The sequence below is a fragment of the Stigmatopora nigra genome, chromosome 2 (assembly GCF_051989575.1).
Source record: "Stigmatopora nigra isolate UIUO_SnigA chromosome 2, RoL_Snig_1.1, whole genome shotgun sequence".
Taxonomy (NCBI): Eukaryota; Metazoa; Chordata; class Actinopteri; order Syngnathiformes; family Syngnathidae; genus Stigmatopora; species Stigmatopora nigra.
Genome location: NC_135509.1, coordinates 7,283,258 through 7,300,121, shown reverse-complemented (window position 1 = coordinate 7,300,121; position 16,864 = coordinate 7,283,258). Strand labels below are relative to the sequence as shown.

The following is a 16,864-nucleotide window of genomic DNA, read 5'->3' as shown; positions in this document are numbered from 1 at the left end:
TTATATAGATTTAAAAATATCAAAAGTAATATGTATAAAAAACGTGAATATCTTTAAAAATATGACAACTAACAACCTACTAGCCCTAGCATACATAAACACCACCCATTAGTTTTTTTTTTAGTAAAAAACAATTTTTTATCAATTAAAACTCAGACTAACCTTTTTTTCTGAAAAAGAAATGTATATAGATTTAAAAATATCAAAAGTAATATGTATAAAAAACGTAAATATCTTTAAAAATATGACAACTAACAACCTACTAGCCAAAGCATAGATAAACCCATTAATTCTTTTTGTAAAAACTACTTTTTTATCAATTAAAACTGAGAATCACAGTTTTTTATGATAAAAAAATTATATAGATTTAAAAATATCAAATGTAATATGTATAAAAAACACATACATTTAAAAATAACAACCTACTAGCCCTAGCATACATAAACGCCACCATGCTAGCATGTACGTTAGCATATAAGCTATTGAGATATCAGCTCGCCTTAAAACAGACAATGCGAACCCTATTTTTGAAAAAAAACGACGCGTGTGGATGAATCCAAAACCTCCATTAACGAACGTTTTATTGGTGGCAGCCCGGCGGAATTACGGCTCGGGTCAACGAGGACGCAAAGGCGGGGGGGCACGGGACGCCGCTTCCACACGGGAGTGATCTGGAATACGTAAAGCCTCATTACGGCAAGCCCCCACCGGACCACAAAGGTGAGTTCCTTTCAAAAACCAGACGCTAAAGCGTCCCATTTCATTTTGGGGCGAGACGTGCGGGCAAATAATGTCCTCCGACGCCATGCCGGGACCCGGCCGTCGAGACCAATTTGGGAAAGACGTCTGATCCGCCGATGCCTTCGGACAGCCGCACCTGGCGAATTGTGGTTTTGGCGACCGGGACGGAACGGACGCGAGGTGGCGTCAGGCGGAGCTTATCGCCATGCCACAGCTGTCTTTTGAATTAGCGGCTTTTTGGGATGCCTTTGGCTAGAGATGGGATATTTTCAGCTCATTGTTTGCTTCGGCTGTCCGTCATTGGGCATTAAGCGCGCTACATTTTTACGCTAACTCATGCTAACTGGCATTGACGACGTTAGACTTGAAATATTTCGCTAATTTATCGATGCTAAGCAAGATGAAATGTCGAAATTGACGGTAGTCAAAGAGTTAAAAATGCGGTTGTGGCCATGTTAGATTTTTCCACCCGAGTAATTTCATTTCCATAAATGAGATAAAATCATTTTTGCATGATGCTATCTTAACGTTAGCTTACCATGACAGACAGTTGTTTATTTCTCCTTCCTCTATTTCTTACAAACGTCATTATTTTAACAGTAATCCCTCGATTATCACGTCTTCACTACTTTGAACAAAAAATCCACTATTAATTATGATTATTATTATTATTTTTCATAAAAATGTGAAAATTCAAGCTAAAAAAAGGGATTTCTGTTTATTTTAGAAGACAAATAAGAGCCGCACTTCAAACAAAAAAAAATCCACTATAATTTATTATTATTATAATTCATAAAAATGTGAAAATCCACGCTAAAAAAAGGGATTTCAGTTTTTTTTAAAAGACGAATAAGCCACAAAGATGAGCTTCCTACGCCGTAATCATGAGGTAAATGTGTTTAAATGTCATCTTGGCGCAAAGAAGTGAAGCGTCATAAGTGACTGGAAGAGTCGGTTTCTGGTTTCACGTCCAGCTGTCATGGATGTCTTTATATGGTGGTGAGGATGAAGCACGGGGCCTGCGGGGGGCTTCCACCCAAGTCGGACAATCGGAATGCTTGTTTACGGCTTGACGTTTTGACCGAGCGAGCGGGCCCTCGTTTCCTGTCCAAAAACTAATTGGACATTTAGCGCCGTTCATGACCTCAGAGACAATTCATTTCAAAATATACATACGCTATACTACACCAAGGGTGTCAGACTCGGGTTGGTTCGCGGGCCGCTTTAATGTCAACTTGATTTCATGTGGGCCGGACCATTTTAGATAGAAGATCTAGTTTTTTTTTAATAAATGGATTAAAAGAACTGGATTCAAAGCCCTGAATATTTAGTATTTTATAGATCTAAAACAATGTTTATTTTAGCTTTTTTAATAATATATTTTTTGATTTTACAAAATGATTTTTGAACTAAAAACACAAAAAAATAATTTAAAAAATGACAATTACTGATTTACAAGGGGAAAATCAGGAAATTTAATATACATATATACTCTTCATTTTAATTTCATCCTCGTCGGCACTCATGATTTTCTTTCCCGGGCCGCACAAAGTGATGCGGCGGGCCAGATTAGGCCACCGGGCCGCCACTTTGACACCTGTGATATACACCATCATTGGTCACCGACCAATCGCAGTGCACAAATAGGACAAACAACTCAAACCCAGGAACAATTAGCATTGATCACCTACAAGTCTTTGGGACGTGGGAGTAGAGCGGAGTACCCAAAGAAAACCCACGCAAGCATGGGAGAAATCCCACAAAGCAAGTCCCCAGCCCAGGATTAAACTCCTAAAAATCATCTTTTTAATGACTACCATTAAAAAAAATACCTTTTTTTTCTTATCAGCAAATTTCCTATCAACTCATTAAACAATAATCATCTTATGACGTCTTATTAACCAATCAAATGTCAAACATGGCCAAAACTGAAGGAGGCAGCTGTGTTTGAGGAGCTGACGAGCGAGCGGGCCTTTCGTGTTTTTCTTTGTCGTGGACGTAAAAATACGCCTTTCAACGAGGCCAAGTGGCTCGCTAACCAAGATAGGCTCATTTACGCGGGTGGCTTAAGGGTGAACTGGGGCGACTTGGGAAATCTCGACGTTATTTTTTTTTGGTGCGATCCGAGGAGGAGAAATCGGAGTCGCCGTGTGGCCAAGAGAGGAGGAAAGGAAAGGGGGAAGGGTGGTTTTTGTGCTGGAGCTGAAGGGTTGCGCTGGTATTTTGCTGCCTGCAGCCTGATCCCAAAACACAGGTGCAGCACCCCCACAGCAGCCCCCCCACAACAAAGCCCCCTCATTCCCTCCCGGTTGCTAGCGCTCGCCATCGCTATTAAAATCTCATTTAGATGGATTTGTCTTTTTTGTACCTGCTGGGTTTTGTTGTTTTTTTTCCAATGGGGATCAAAAAAGAAAAGAAAATCAATATACTGGGATGCATTAAAAAAAACAAGTTAGTTAAACTGAACTTTTCATTTTCGGTTGTTGTTTTTTTTAGTGTTCCTAGCATCTTTTATTAATTTTTTAAAAATATATTTATGGTGGAATGGTACATTGATTTAGATTGAGAATGGATAAAGCGCAAAATGTCGATGAAATTGCTGTTTTTGTTGTTCAAAAGAAGGGAAAAATGTCAAAAAATATTCAAATAGTTTTGGAGTTTATATTGAAAAAATAATGGAATGTCAATCAAATTGAATCAAATAGTGTCTGTCATTTTAACAAATATTGTGCTGTACAATCAAAATATATTGTAATGTATCGGCATGAATTTGGTGATTTACATTTTTATGAAGTATATTACATTTTAATTTTAGGGGAGAGAATATAGCAGTAATTATATATTTTTTCTAAAATCTAAAGACATAAACTGCTTTTATTGTGTCTGTACTTCCCTTGACTACCTAACGAAAAAGAATTATACGGTAAAATCAGGGCAGTATTTAACAATTGTGGGCTCAATAGTCATTTGTTACAGAGGATAAAGAATACATGCATATTTTTTATGTACTTTCATTCATTGGAGTCCAAATAAAATTGGTGGTCCAGCGCCATTAATGGAAGCCAATCAGTTAGAAAAAATCACAACTCTTGCATAAAATGAACAAATTCAGCAATTTCTTAAGGATTTTTAAGTAAAAAAATACCCATATTCAGAAAGAAAATCTAGTTTTTGTATGACTATCATATTTAATAGTTTAATTACAACCTGAAAAACAAATTCCTGCCATTAACAGTGATCGACATCTCATCCATTTCAAATGCTCACTGCCACCCCTCCCAGTCAAAATGGATTGGACATCTACCACTGTCAATGGCAGTCTGCAATAATCATTTATTTTAAATTGTAATTTTCCCACAAATCTTAATCTGAATGAACATTTTGGGTGCAAAAAAATGTCATCTATCCCTTTGCTAATCCGACCCCCCCCCACCTCTCTCTCTCTCTCTCTCCTTTTCACTCTCTCTCTTTTCGAGGGTTTGACGGTGAAGTCACGTCGTCACGCAGCGCCCATCATTGTCTCGCTCACACTTTGTAACGAGCCATTTCCCAAACGTCCACGCGGCGGACCGTCTCTCTCTCTTTCTCTCTTCCTCTCATTTGGTTTCCTTTCCACGGCGTATTGGATTAAAACGCGCACCAATGCTCCACCACCGGATTTAATCCCACACACTATGTCTCTCCGACCATCGACTGGACGTCGATGGGAAGCGGACAAAGTGATCGGCGTGGGTCTGTCGGAAGATCAACTCCCCCCAAAAGCACTTTTGATAGCCACGGTGGGCGCCGGATTTGCACCTTTGCGGATTTTACGTCTAATTTGGGATTACACTGACTGACACTGGAGGGGTCCATTTGAGACGGGGTCGTCGGGGGGGTGGGGACGAAGACGGGGGTTCCCAGACGGCGTCTGTAGGACTCCATGCCGTCGCAAAGGTGGGTTTCATATTTTATTTTTCTAAATGTTCCCATTTTTTTTTCCAACTGTTGCTATTAGAAAAGTCAATGACCAAAAAACACCGTCAAACTATCACAACGTGACAGCTGCAATTAGCAATAATTGACTTCGTCCAATAAGGTTGAAGTGTAATGACAGGTTCGGGTGCCCTCGTAAAAATGTGTGGTTTTGGTCCAAGTCGAGTTGATTTTTTTTTTTTTTTAAATTTTTTTACAAGCGCCATCTGTTGGAAATTGTTGGGGATTTGTTAGACAGACAACATAAGCGTAAATTAATGTATATATTACTTAAAAGTGGCGCAATGAAATGACTGGAGAATTAATTGGGCACTGCTCGTTAACCCTTTAAAGGGGGGGATCATTGGTTGCCATTGACGTTTGCGTTTTGATTGGCAGGAGGGCTCCTTCATTTGCATCGTTTAAAGTCAATGAGTTGAAATAGTGGAAGATTATGTTTCTGTTTTTATGCATTCCAAATGTATTCTTTTGTGTTGGATAATCATCCCTTTATTCGCTCTTCAGTTATTTTGATATTTAAGCTGATATTTAAGGTTGTCTTTCCCTGATTGGCCGATATTATAATGTCAAAAATGTATACTTATAGCTACATATTATTTATTGTTAAGACCTGGTGTGCATGTCACATTTATAGTCACAAAAGACAGACTTATCTAAATATTAATATCGTGGCCTACATGTTCTATATTAAATTTTTGGGAGAATAAATACCAAAAACAGACATTTGGCCCTAAATAAAAAATCTGGAAAACTAAAATGTTGTATAGCAGTTCACATAGTCAACCCTGTAAACATATCTATTTTCTAATTTTCTCCTGAAAAAAAACTTAAGGTTGTTGATAGTGTCACTCAAAATGATTCATATCCATGTCAATTAAAAATAACTGGAAAAAATGCATTTTCATCCATCCACAGGCCTGAACAATTTGTCAAATTAGGCTCAAATGCTTGAAATGGGGCTACACAAATGTGGGTGGGGCCACCCAAGTCCATCATATGCGAGAAAAATGTATGAAAAATAACAGCCAGGCACGACCCAATTATACTAAAAACACATAACTTTCATTTTAGGGTACTCACTCATTTTAAATCATTTCCTAATGATCTCGAGAGACTTTTCCGGAATGCTTTTTGTTCCTTGTTTGGTTCCTGCAGTTTTTTTGGACATTCCGGGTGACATCTTGTTGATTTTGTGGGATCTTAAGCCTTGTTATTCACTCATTGGCTTCCAGTGGAGGTGCTGTTTTGACAACAGAGGGAAAAAGAATGAATAAGAAATAGAGCAAAGAACATCTGGTTTTGCGGGACCCTTTTCGGACCACCTAGCGGACCACTTCTTGGCCACGGACCACATGTTTGACACCATTGTTTTAAATCATTGGGCTTACTCAATAGTTAATCGTTATGTTAACAATTTTCTTCACGTCAGCAATGTTTTCTAAACATAATAAAAAAAACATGACGTATTGCAACGTGTTTTTCGATTTATAGTAAACAAAGGATAAAGACAACATTATAGGGGATGATTGTTTTTTCATTTTTAAGTTAGAAAACTATATTTTGGTTGAGGGACACTGTTTTTTTCTTCATATTGCGTCAATTATTCAGAGAGGGAAAAAAAGGCTTGTTATTTGTGGTGTTTTGGGGGTCCCTGGACGGAAGAAGGAATGCGCCTGGTGGCGGCCGATATAACAAACACAACAAAAATAGTTGACAGACACTATATTTTTTCTTGTCATTTCTCCCATTTGTGGCAGGACCACAATTCTTAAAACTTTCTTGTGGACAGAATGTAGCTATGCTCCATCTCACTACTCATTTACTGAAAGTGATTATTTGTCAAAGATTTGTTGGCCTTGCGTAGTTTTACGAGCATATTTTTTCAAAATTTCTTTTAAAATCTTTCTATGCTTCTTGTTCTAAAAATCTTTTTGTATTTGTGGACGCAGTTGTTATAATTTGACAGCTGTACAATACATGATAAATAGAACCGCACCCAAGTAAAAACAACCAATCACGGACAAAAACATGTGACTAACCCAGGTGTCAATCATTTGTCAAAAAGCTCTTGCAACATTAGAAAAATCCCCCCAAAAAATGACCGACAAAATGGTGAGATTTCCATAATTTTATTCATCAAATAATCAAACCAATGCGGGGTGGACGAGTGTAGAAGGCTTTGGTCTCACATTTATTAGGTCGAGGGTTCGAATCCAGGTTCTATGTGGAGTTTGTATGTTCTCTTCGTGCTTGCGTGGGTTTTCTCCGGGTGCTCTGATTTTCTCCAACGTCCCAAAAAAATATTGGGTTAGCTATTAAAACACCTAAAATTGCTATTATTAGTCATCTTTTGTCTCCGTTGCGCTGTGATTGGCTCATCAAAGTTGGGTTGGATAAGCTCCAGCACCCCCAGTTATCCTGGTGTAGAAAACGAAACATCAAAGTACCGTATTTTCACGACTATAAGGCGCACCGCATTATAAGGCGCACCCTCAATGAATTACATATTTTCCCATATATAAGGCGCACTGTATTATAAGGCGCACTGTCTATTTTGGAGAAAATTGAAGACTTTTAAGTGCGCCTTATAGTCGTGAAAATACGGTAGATGCTTTGCAACTGCGTCGGTGGCTCATCGTGGAACAAGTCAGCGCTTTGAGGTGTCGTAATTTGAACCGTGTGGAGAGGTGGGAGTTGGCGGCCAGGAGGGGGCGGACACCCATTGGTTGGCCTGGGTCTCCTCGCTCTCTCTCTCTCTCTCGCACACGTCCGCGGCTACCTCGGGCTCCAAAGGAGCCGTTCGCAAGTCGCCGTTTCGGAGCGCCACCGTTCCAAGCCGACTTTCGGTCCGACGAGGAGAGGGAGTGATGAGAGAGGAGGAGGAGGTGGCCCATTTAAGAGTCTTTTTCGGGGCTTTACTCAAGTCTTCTACCGCTGTGTCGCCCCCCGCTCCAGCAGGCAGAGGAGTGAAGGGCCACGCCGAGGTGGATGGATGGTTATGGGGAAGAGAGGAAGACCCTCGGCGCTTGATGTATGCGGAGTGCTCGCCGTCTTCCTGTCGCTTTTTCCTTCAGGTAAGAAAACTCTAAAAGTGGGACACATTTGGATTAAACTGGGAGACTTTTCTTCCTTTAAATGTGTAATATTGTGGTCATAAAGTGTCGTAAAATGCGAGTCTTTTTACAACCGTTTAACTCATTCACTGCCATGTTAATGTGAATGCATAGAAACCATTTTAATCAAAATGTCAGGCAGCATTTTATCTTGCCATTGACAACAAGAGACGTCCAATCGGATTTGACTGGGAGAGCTGACAGCAAACGGATTGGACGCCCATTGCTGTCAAAGGCAGCGAATGACTGACTCATAGAAAGCCAGGGTTGCCAGATTGGGGCAAATATTTCAGGAAAATGTCTATTTTAAAGGCGATATTGTCATTATATAACATTAAAACACGTTGTTTTTAGCTTCTGGAATCGCCATGTTGAATTTGTTAAGTAAAAAAATAAGTTGAAGATGTTTTTCCAGCTTTGTTTTTGTTTGGGGGGATGGGCTACGCTTTTGCTTTTATTTAACAGTAGCTCATGGAAAGTTCATACTTTTTTTTCCCCTCTTCCATTTTCTCCTAGCAACAAAAAATGGTTGAGTGTCAAGTTGGTTTTATTTCCGTCTTTCAAACTCATTTAAAAAGTGTGTGCGTGTGCGAATTGGATACTTCCAGTGAGGCTTTTTTAGGCCATTCTTTTCTAAAGAAGCACGACCCTGACAGGTTTAAAGTTACTGGTGCTGGAAAAGGGGGCTGATAAAAGCCCCTTTATAAGTCAAATAAACAGAGTGACAGTTGTAGGACACTTTCACGCCATTTGGTTGAGATGGAAAAGCCTCATTGGCGGCGCTCGACTCTTAAGTCACTGGCCGTTTAAACGACGAGGTGATAACGTGCTGATAGTTGAGATTTTAGGTTGTCTTTATTGTCATCTGTTTGCATTCAGAGACAGCGATGAGTCTTTTACAGAAGCTCTTGTTTAAAAGTTGGACTTTATAGGGTATTTAGGCACCCTTACTCGCTGCTAAACTACTAAAACAAGTTAAATACAACTGAATGGTCATTTTTGTTCTTCTTTTCGACAGAGAATGTATTGTTGAGTGCTAATTTAGTTTGTAAATTCAACTAAATAGCAAAAGCCATAATATAATCTTTATTTTAAAACAATACTACCAATCGTTACTATCATCCAAGAAATTTCCCAAATACGGGATGAAATAAAAATCTAATCTAAAATAAATCTAATATAATCTAATCTAAAATAAATCTAATCTAATCTGAAATAAATCTAATCTAATCTGAAATAAATCTAATTTAATCTAAAATAAATCGAATCTAAAATAAATCTAATTTAATCTAAAGTAAATCTAATCTAATATGAAATGAATTTAATATAAAAATGAATCTAATCTAAAATAAATCTAATCTAAAATAAATCTAATCTAAAATAAATCTAATCTAAAATAAATCTAATCTAAAATAAATCTAATCTAAAATAAATCTAATCTAAAATAAATCTAATCTAAAATAAATCTAATCTAAAATAAATCTAATCTAAAATAAATCTAATCTAATTTATATACCATTTAAGGACAATCATACATTATTTGCAAATATCACAAAATACGCCACAATTTGATAAAATATTAACACTATAAGGACAAGTTTGGCCATTAAAAATAACTCAAAGGGCGCAATTTTAACGAGACAAGTGTGGCTTCCAAAAGTAAACAAAAGTGAATTCAAGGTCCCCATTATTGTCTTACTGTCGAAATTTTTTCTCAGATAAATAGTCCTGAATAATTCCACTGAAAGAACGTTCCCAGTCCAAACTGATTAGCCATCAATGTCAACCAATGAGAAAAATTTGACCTGACATTTCCATTGCGTTCCCTTCCTCCCTCCGTCCCTTCCCAGTGAGTCCACAGTGCAAAATCCTCAAGTGCAACTCAGAATTCTGGGCCTCCACCAGCAGCTCCGGGCCGGAGGAGGAGTTCTGCACGGCTTTGCGCGCGTACAACAACTGCGTACGCCGCACGGCCCGAACCTGCCGAGGCGACTTGGCGTACCACTCGGCCCAACACGGGATCGAGGACCTGATGAGCCAGCACAACTGCTCCAAGGAGGGCCCCACCTCGCAGCCACGCCCCCGCACCCCGCTGCCCCCGGCTCCGCCTCCGCTGCCACCCGACAGCCAAGAGCGCTCGGACGGGCCGGAGGTTTGCCACTACGAGCGGGCGCACCCCAACTACACGCACTGCGGCTTCTTCGGGGACCCCCACTTGCGGACCTTCGGGGATGACTTCCAGACGTGTAAAGTGGAGGGCGCCTGGCCCCTCATTCACAACAAGTACCTGTCGGTCCAGGTGACCAACACCCCCGTGCTGCCCGGATCTTCGGCCACGGCCACCAGCAAGGTGATTTAACGTCGTGTCTTTGAGATTCTAGCAGTGCCAAGACTTGTTAGCGCACAGGTGTCCAAGTGGCGGCCCGGGGGCCAAATCTGGGCCCGCCACATCATTTTGTGCGGCCCGAGAAAGTCAATCATGAGTGCCGACTTTCTGTTTTAGGATCAAATTAAAATGAAGAGTATAGATGTAAATTAAATTTCCAGATTTCCCCCTTTTAAATCAATTATTGTAATTTTTAATTCATTTTTTTCTGTGTTTTTAGTTCAAAAATGTTTTTTTTTTACAAATACTTGAGTGGTTAGCGCGCCGGCCTTGCAGATCAGGGGTCCTGGGTCCAAATCCAGGTTGATCCACCTGTGTGGAGTTTGCATGTTCTCCCCTGGGCCTGTGTGGGTTTTCTCCGGGTACTCCGGTTTCCTCCCACATTCCAAAGACTTTAATTTTAGGCTGATTGGACACTCTAAATTGCCCCCAAGTATGAGTGTCTCCTCGTGCCTTACAATTGGCTGGCCACTGATTAAAGGTGTCCGAAATCAGCTGGGATAGCCTCCAGCACCCACCCGAGACCCTGGTGAGGATTAAGCGCTTCAGAAAATTACTGATTTAAAAACTACTACCAGAAGGTCCACGATATGGTGGTAAAATCCAAGCAGCTATCAGATATAACCGTATTTTTCGGACTATAAGTCGCACCTGGCTCAAAAAATGGCATTGACCTTGGACTTTTAACGAGTATCAGGCACAATAACAAATTAAACGAACATCTACAAAAGAACATTTTGGCCTTAAAGAGCATTTTTGGGTCTTTCGGTCATGGTAGCGCATACCAAAGAAGCACAAATCCTGCTAAGCAACGTGTAAACAAGCCATGCTACAATTATTTGATATTCAAGTGAATATGAAGTAATTTAGTAGTAAGAGTTTTTTAAAATTCATGATTAAGCACAGTACTGGAAGCAAAAAACATCTCATAAATGACTTTCAGATGCTAAAAATTCTTACACACAGCTAACAGTAAGAACAATTCTTAACCCCCTAATGAGGACAAGTCCAATAAAAAAAAACTGGACAGATTTATGTAGTATATTGGCCTTAAAAAATTCCAGCACACACAAAATAAAACCTTCTTGGATCTTTAGGAGCTTTTCCCGTCTCTGTGTTGTCAGCAATATTATTTTCCGTTGGCATAAACTACATTCTAAGCGCTCTATTTACATTTCTTTTTTTGGCAAAAAAACACAATCTTTTTTTCTTAACTCCTTATTTCCGATGTCAAATTAAATTAGATCACTATCAATGATAAGAAATGAAATCATTTCAATGATCTAGAAAGTCAACATAGAAGAAAAAATGCTAATCCCTTCATGCTAACGTCGCTAGCCCATATCTTAATGGTATTAAATGAGACATTTTGGCCTGTTTTTTTCGCTTTTGAACTCATTCCATTGGCATTTTTTGTAACTGCACACGACTTGGACGCAAAGCAAAGCCTGTGTGTGTGCACAAAGGGGAAAATAAGGCATCTAGCCAAAGGCACCTGTGCAAACAATCTGCTAAGAGATCAGCATTAGCCAAGCAATGTTGCTACATTGGAATAACAGCCGTTTAAACCGACTCCCTTGAGATTTCAAAGTGTGTGAAGTGAAGTTTCGCAACTCTTGACAATGACTGGTCAGTGTCCATTTTACTGAGCGTTCCGACGACTACGTGAACGACAGTGTACACACGGCTAAGCGCTAGGCTACGACGCCACTCCCCAGAGCATAGTTGTGGGGTTCACTGGCAGGTTTTTCACAGCCATGAATGGCTGCTCTTTGTGTCTGCACACTGAGAACTTGATTTTTTACACACGGCTCAGACTGCAGGCTTCTATTTTTTTTTTTTTTTTTTTTTTGGGAGCACGTTTACCTTGGCCTCCAAACCCCCCCTCCCCGTGTTGAGCTAGCTGAAATGTGAGACTAAAGCTGGGTAGTGGTGGTGGTGGGATAGATGGCACCAAATCAGGAATTTCTCTGAAGGGATAGCTAGAGTTTTGTAGGGAATTTAACTCGTTGGCTGCTGTTGGATGATAGAATTTGAATTTCATACGGAAACTTAACATATTTAAATAATAGTATGTGATTTTTAATGATGACAAAACTAAACATTTAATGTAAATCATGCGGTGTCACTGTTCTTGGTGAAGACAGTACTCAAAAAGTCCACTTTTGTTTAGAAAGATAAGAATTGAGTTTTGGATTGGATTGGATAACTTTATTCGTTCCGTATTTGGGAAATTTCATTGTTACAGTAGCAAGATGGTGAGAATACAGATACAGGAAAGGCATTTTAGACATAAATTGATAGGTAATAAGTAAGTTAATAAATAAATAATAAATATATAAGTAAGTGTGTTGCTGAAAAAATATATATATACACATACATACACACATACATATATACACATATATACACATATATACAGGGTGTCTAAAAAAATGTACTCACTTTTAAAATAAAATGTACTCACTAAAGGTTTTCTGGTCATTCTGAAAGGGAGTACATTTTTGATACACCCTCAATATACATACATACACATATACATCCATACACATTCATACATATACATACACACATATACATACATACACTAGGTATACATAGGTAGATATTTTTAGGGATGGATACGCATTTTTTTTTTCAAATATCTCCGGGCTAATGAATGAATTGGCCTAACCACAGTGACACTAACTTAACGTAAGTCCCATAAAAGCTCTGTGAAGATCACTTCTTTTTGCTATCACACAAAGAGCATATGCTTTGGAGAGTTTTATTTTTTTTCCTCTGAGAATGTTCCTTTTGTGCAGGGCATATTCATTGTTCTGAGCATTCAATACCCAATGCTAAAGTTCATTAGCATCTCAATGACATCATTGTACTGCATACTAGAATTACACCATAACTTCTTTGATGGAAACATGACGTTGTTATCAATCCACAGCTGACAATCATCTTCAAGAACTTCCAAGAGTGCGTGGACCAGAAAATGTATCACGCCGAGACGGACGAGCTCCCCTCCGCCTTTGCCGACGGCTCTAAGAACGGTGGCGAACGCCACGGCGCCAACGCCTTGCGCGTGGTGGAAAAAGTACCCGGGCAGCACGTGGAGATCCAAGCCCGCTACATCGGCACCACCGTGGTAGTCCGGCAAGTTGGCCGCTACTTGACCTTCGCCGTGCGTATGCCCGAGGAAGTGGTACGCTCGGTGGAGGAGGACGACAACCAAGACTTGTACCTGTGTCTTCACGGCTGTCCGGCTAACCAACGGATCGATTTCAAAAAGGTAGTGGGCGGATCCGGCGGCTTTAGCTATCGCGCTGCCAAAGCCAAGTGCAAAGAACGACTTCCCGTGGAGGATTTGTACTTCCAGTCATGTGTCTTTGACCTTCTCTCGTCCGGTGACATCAACTTCACAATGGCCGCCTACTACGCGTTGGAGGACGTCAAGATGCTGCACTCCAATAGCAAACGCTATCACATCTTTGACAAGGACGCCTTTGCTAACGTGGCTACATCGCACTTGATGACTCGATGTGTTTTGTTCAATGTTCTTGCTGTGCTCTTGGGCTGTGCGCTAGCTCTGTAAGGTTGTAAAATGGGCTTCACGTTGTCCAAAGATGGAGAATTTGTGGAATATTCCATGTTGGTATTAATTGATGGACGATAAAGTTGGGGTTGGCGGATGGAATTGAACGTATTGGACGTCAATGGGCGTCAGTGCTAGCCAATGAGTTGAGATTTCATTGGGAAGAAGAGGCTAACGCTGTTGTGAATTTCAAGCTAGGTCAATATTTTCCTGCTAGCAGATGGCAGTGATGTCCATTTTGATCCTCCCAAAAAATTCTGGTGACGATACATGCTTCCAGATCCAGTTAAGCAAAGTAAACCGTAAATATTTACCATAGTTTGCGTACTAAAATGTTGCCGTCAATATTGGCGCGTGCTAACAACTAACGCCCCCAAAGTCGTTTATTCTAGTATAGAATTTTCCAACAGTATTTGCATTGACGAGACCGACTAACACGCTCATGTGATTTTCCGACACTTTACGTCAAGCTGTGAACGCAGCACTTTGTGTCAAAATATTTAATTTTATAATTTTTACAAGTACAGTAATCCCTCGAATATCACGGTTAACATAGACCAGATATGGCCACAATAAACGGAAAACCGTGAAGTATTATTACTACCACAAAACATGTTTTTTTTGCCCATATACAGAAAGTATACTGACTTATACTTGTACTTATACAAGTACAAGTATCAAAAAGTGTATATGTATTAAATATTAGAGCTATAAGCATAAGAAAAGACTGTAATGTATTAATATGTAAATATATTTTATATATAAATTAATATAAATGTAAATACTTTAAATACTGTACTCAGTGAAAATAGTTCTTCTCCGCTTAATTTAAATTAAAAAAAAACAGGTTAATGGGAATTTTAGTCCTTTGTCTTCTAAATTCGATATTCGAGGGATTACTGTACTAACAGATAAAGTGCCGATGGCTTTTACAGACGCAAATACTGGACTAAAAAAGTGACGTTTTGCCTCTCAAGATATATTTTGTCATCAAAATCATATTGTATCATCATGAAAATGCCGATTTTAATAACTGAGGGGGAAAATAAGACTAATTAAAGCCAAACTTACGTTCCAATCAGGTCTCTCGGACCGTTTCCAATGACGGTAATTGGGCTAATTGCGAAAGGCGTCCAATTTTGATTGGATTGCAGTTTATTGTGGCGGGTTTTGAACGCCAGCACGACGCCATTGGGAGCAGAGGCCCCCAATTTTGATGAAATACGGCATAGCGTCGCTAGCTCGCTAGCCATTGGCAGGCTGGAGCGGTTGCCAAAGAAACAAGCCTCCGTGCCAACAAACGAAACCAGCGGCATTTGGTACCAATTTGAACGCAAGCTCGATTACTAATCGTCTTGGGTTGATTTTAACACTGAAGTATTTGTCACTGCTGCCCTAATTTTTGGATTTTTTTTCTTCTTTTCTCGGGTGCTTTGACGGCAGCAGCGACGCCATTTAAGTGATTGTATTTTGTGGAATTTGGATGGGAGTTTATCTGTGCTGTTGGAGTTGATTTGGCTTTTGACACAAAATTTCAGAACTATGAATATTCTTTTTTTTTAAATGTATATTTTAAGAAGAATTTGTGGTGGTGAGATGCCATTTGAGTTTGAATTTCAAATTTTGACAATCAAATTGTCAAAAGTTTTGATCAAACTCTATTCAATAAACACTAAAGAATGTAATTAGTTAATAAAAACTTCTATCACTCGTATTTTCTTCCAATGAATTAAAAAATATTGGAAAAAAAATCTACTAAAAATTCAATATTTACCTTTGCCATTAGTTTTCTAACAATTTTATCTCTTGTCTAAGCTTGCCTAATTGAAATTTTACCTTGAATTTCCCATTTTATTATCAAATTATGTCCCAAGTATAATTAATACATTCACAGAACACATGTTAAACCTATAACATGCCTTTTTTTATTCAATATCTTAAATTCAAACTCAAATGGCAGTTATGTTTTCTTCTTTGGATTTTTGTGCCATTTCACAACAAATATCACCAAATACGATATATTTAAAAAAAATCTACAAAAATAAAACAACATTACTCCACAGTAAATACAAAATGTGCACGGATTTACTCCCAAATTACTCTTGTTTGTAGATGCGTTTTATATTGTGACATATAGTATCTGATGTGAGATTGTGTAGTGTGTGTGTGTGTGTGCTTGTGTTGATTTGATATAAACTGTGAAAGTGAAATATTGTATGTTTTTTTTCTGTTTTTCTTTTGCAGAGCCACGAACAGCACAAAGCCCAATTTTTAAAATTTTGCGTTTTGTGCTGCTCATGCTTGCCAATTCAACGCACTTTATGTTTTCATCTAGCTCTTGTGTTGTCGTTGTTGTTGTTTGGAATTAAAAAAAAATAATTATAATAATAATAAAACAGCTGGAAAACGGCCCAATAGATCAAACTGTATGTAAAAGAAAAATGACCCGCTGTTTGTATTGTCAATTATTTATTGAATAAAAGAAAATGTCTTGTAATTGAAGTGTATTACTATTTATTTGTTAGCCATTTACCGCCCTCTAGTGGAAGTTAACTGAACATCAGTGTCATTAGCAGTTAGTGAGTTAAAAATGATGAAATTATGAAAGCCTGCAAATCTGAAGTTTAACAAACTTTATTACATATGTCCAAACATATGTACAAGAGAATTTCTAATTAAGAGTGGTTGTTGTCACAAATATAAATTAGACTTTTTTTTTCCTCGCAGAACAACTTGACATGGAGGAAGAAGAGAAAACACCTTTTTGTATTTTGACCGCACATAATACATGATGGTTACAACTTTATGGTCCCTTAACCAGTTTAAGCTTCGTTGAGGCATTCCTTGCATGTTTAAAAAAAATCCTATTTTTAAGTATTTTTTTTGGTCTACAAATTGGCAAATTAGTATTGAATTTCAGGGATTTTTTTTTTTAGACTTTATAGATTTTAAAGACATTTTGATTTGTTGCATTGAGAAACTGATTTTCTATACGGACTTGTTTTGGGATGCTGAAAGAATTTTGTGTTGAAACAAAAAAAAATAGAATTACTGCAAAAAAAAAAA

The 16,864-nt window shown here is 38.7% G+C and overlaps 1 protein-coding gene across 2 annotated transcripts; it reads left to right on the top strand.

Annotated features, from left to right (window-relative positions):
• Window positions 1-574: 574 nt before the first annotated feature.
• Window positions 575-16,295, top strand: rgma (repulsive guidance molecule BMP co-receptor a). 2 transcript variants are annotated; one of them, XM_077712328.1, is made up of 5 exons: window positions 575-720; window positions 4,218-4,677; window positions 7,675-7,790; window positions 9,680-10,179; window positions 13,154-16,295. In XM_077712328.1, the coding sequence occupies exons 2-5, from the start codon at window positions 4,664-4,666 to the stop codon at window positions 13,796-13,798; spliced, it is 1,275 nt and encodes a 424-aa protein (XP_077568454.1). In that variant the 5' UTR covers window positions 575-720; window positions 4,218-4,663; the 3' UTR covers window positions 13,799-16,295. The 2 variants fall into 2 exon arrangements, with proteins under 2 accessions (XP_077568454.1, XP_077568452.1); XM_077712326.1 differs by having other exon boundaries at window positions 7,672-7,790.
• The last annotated feature ends 569 nt before the right edge of the window (window positions 16,296-16,864 follow it).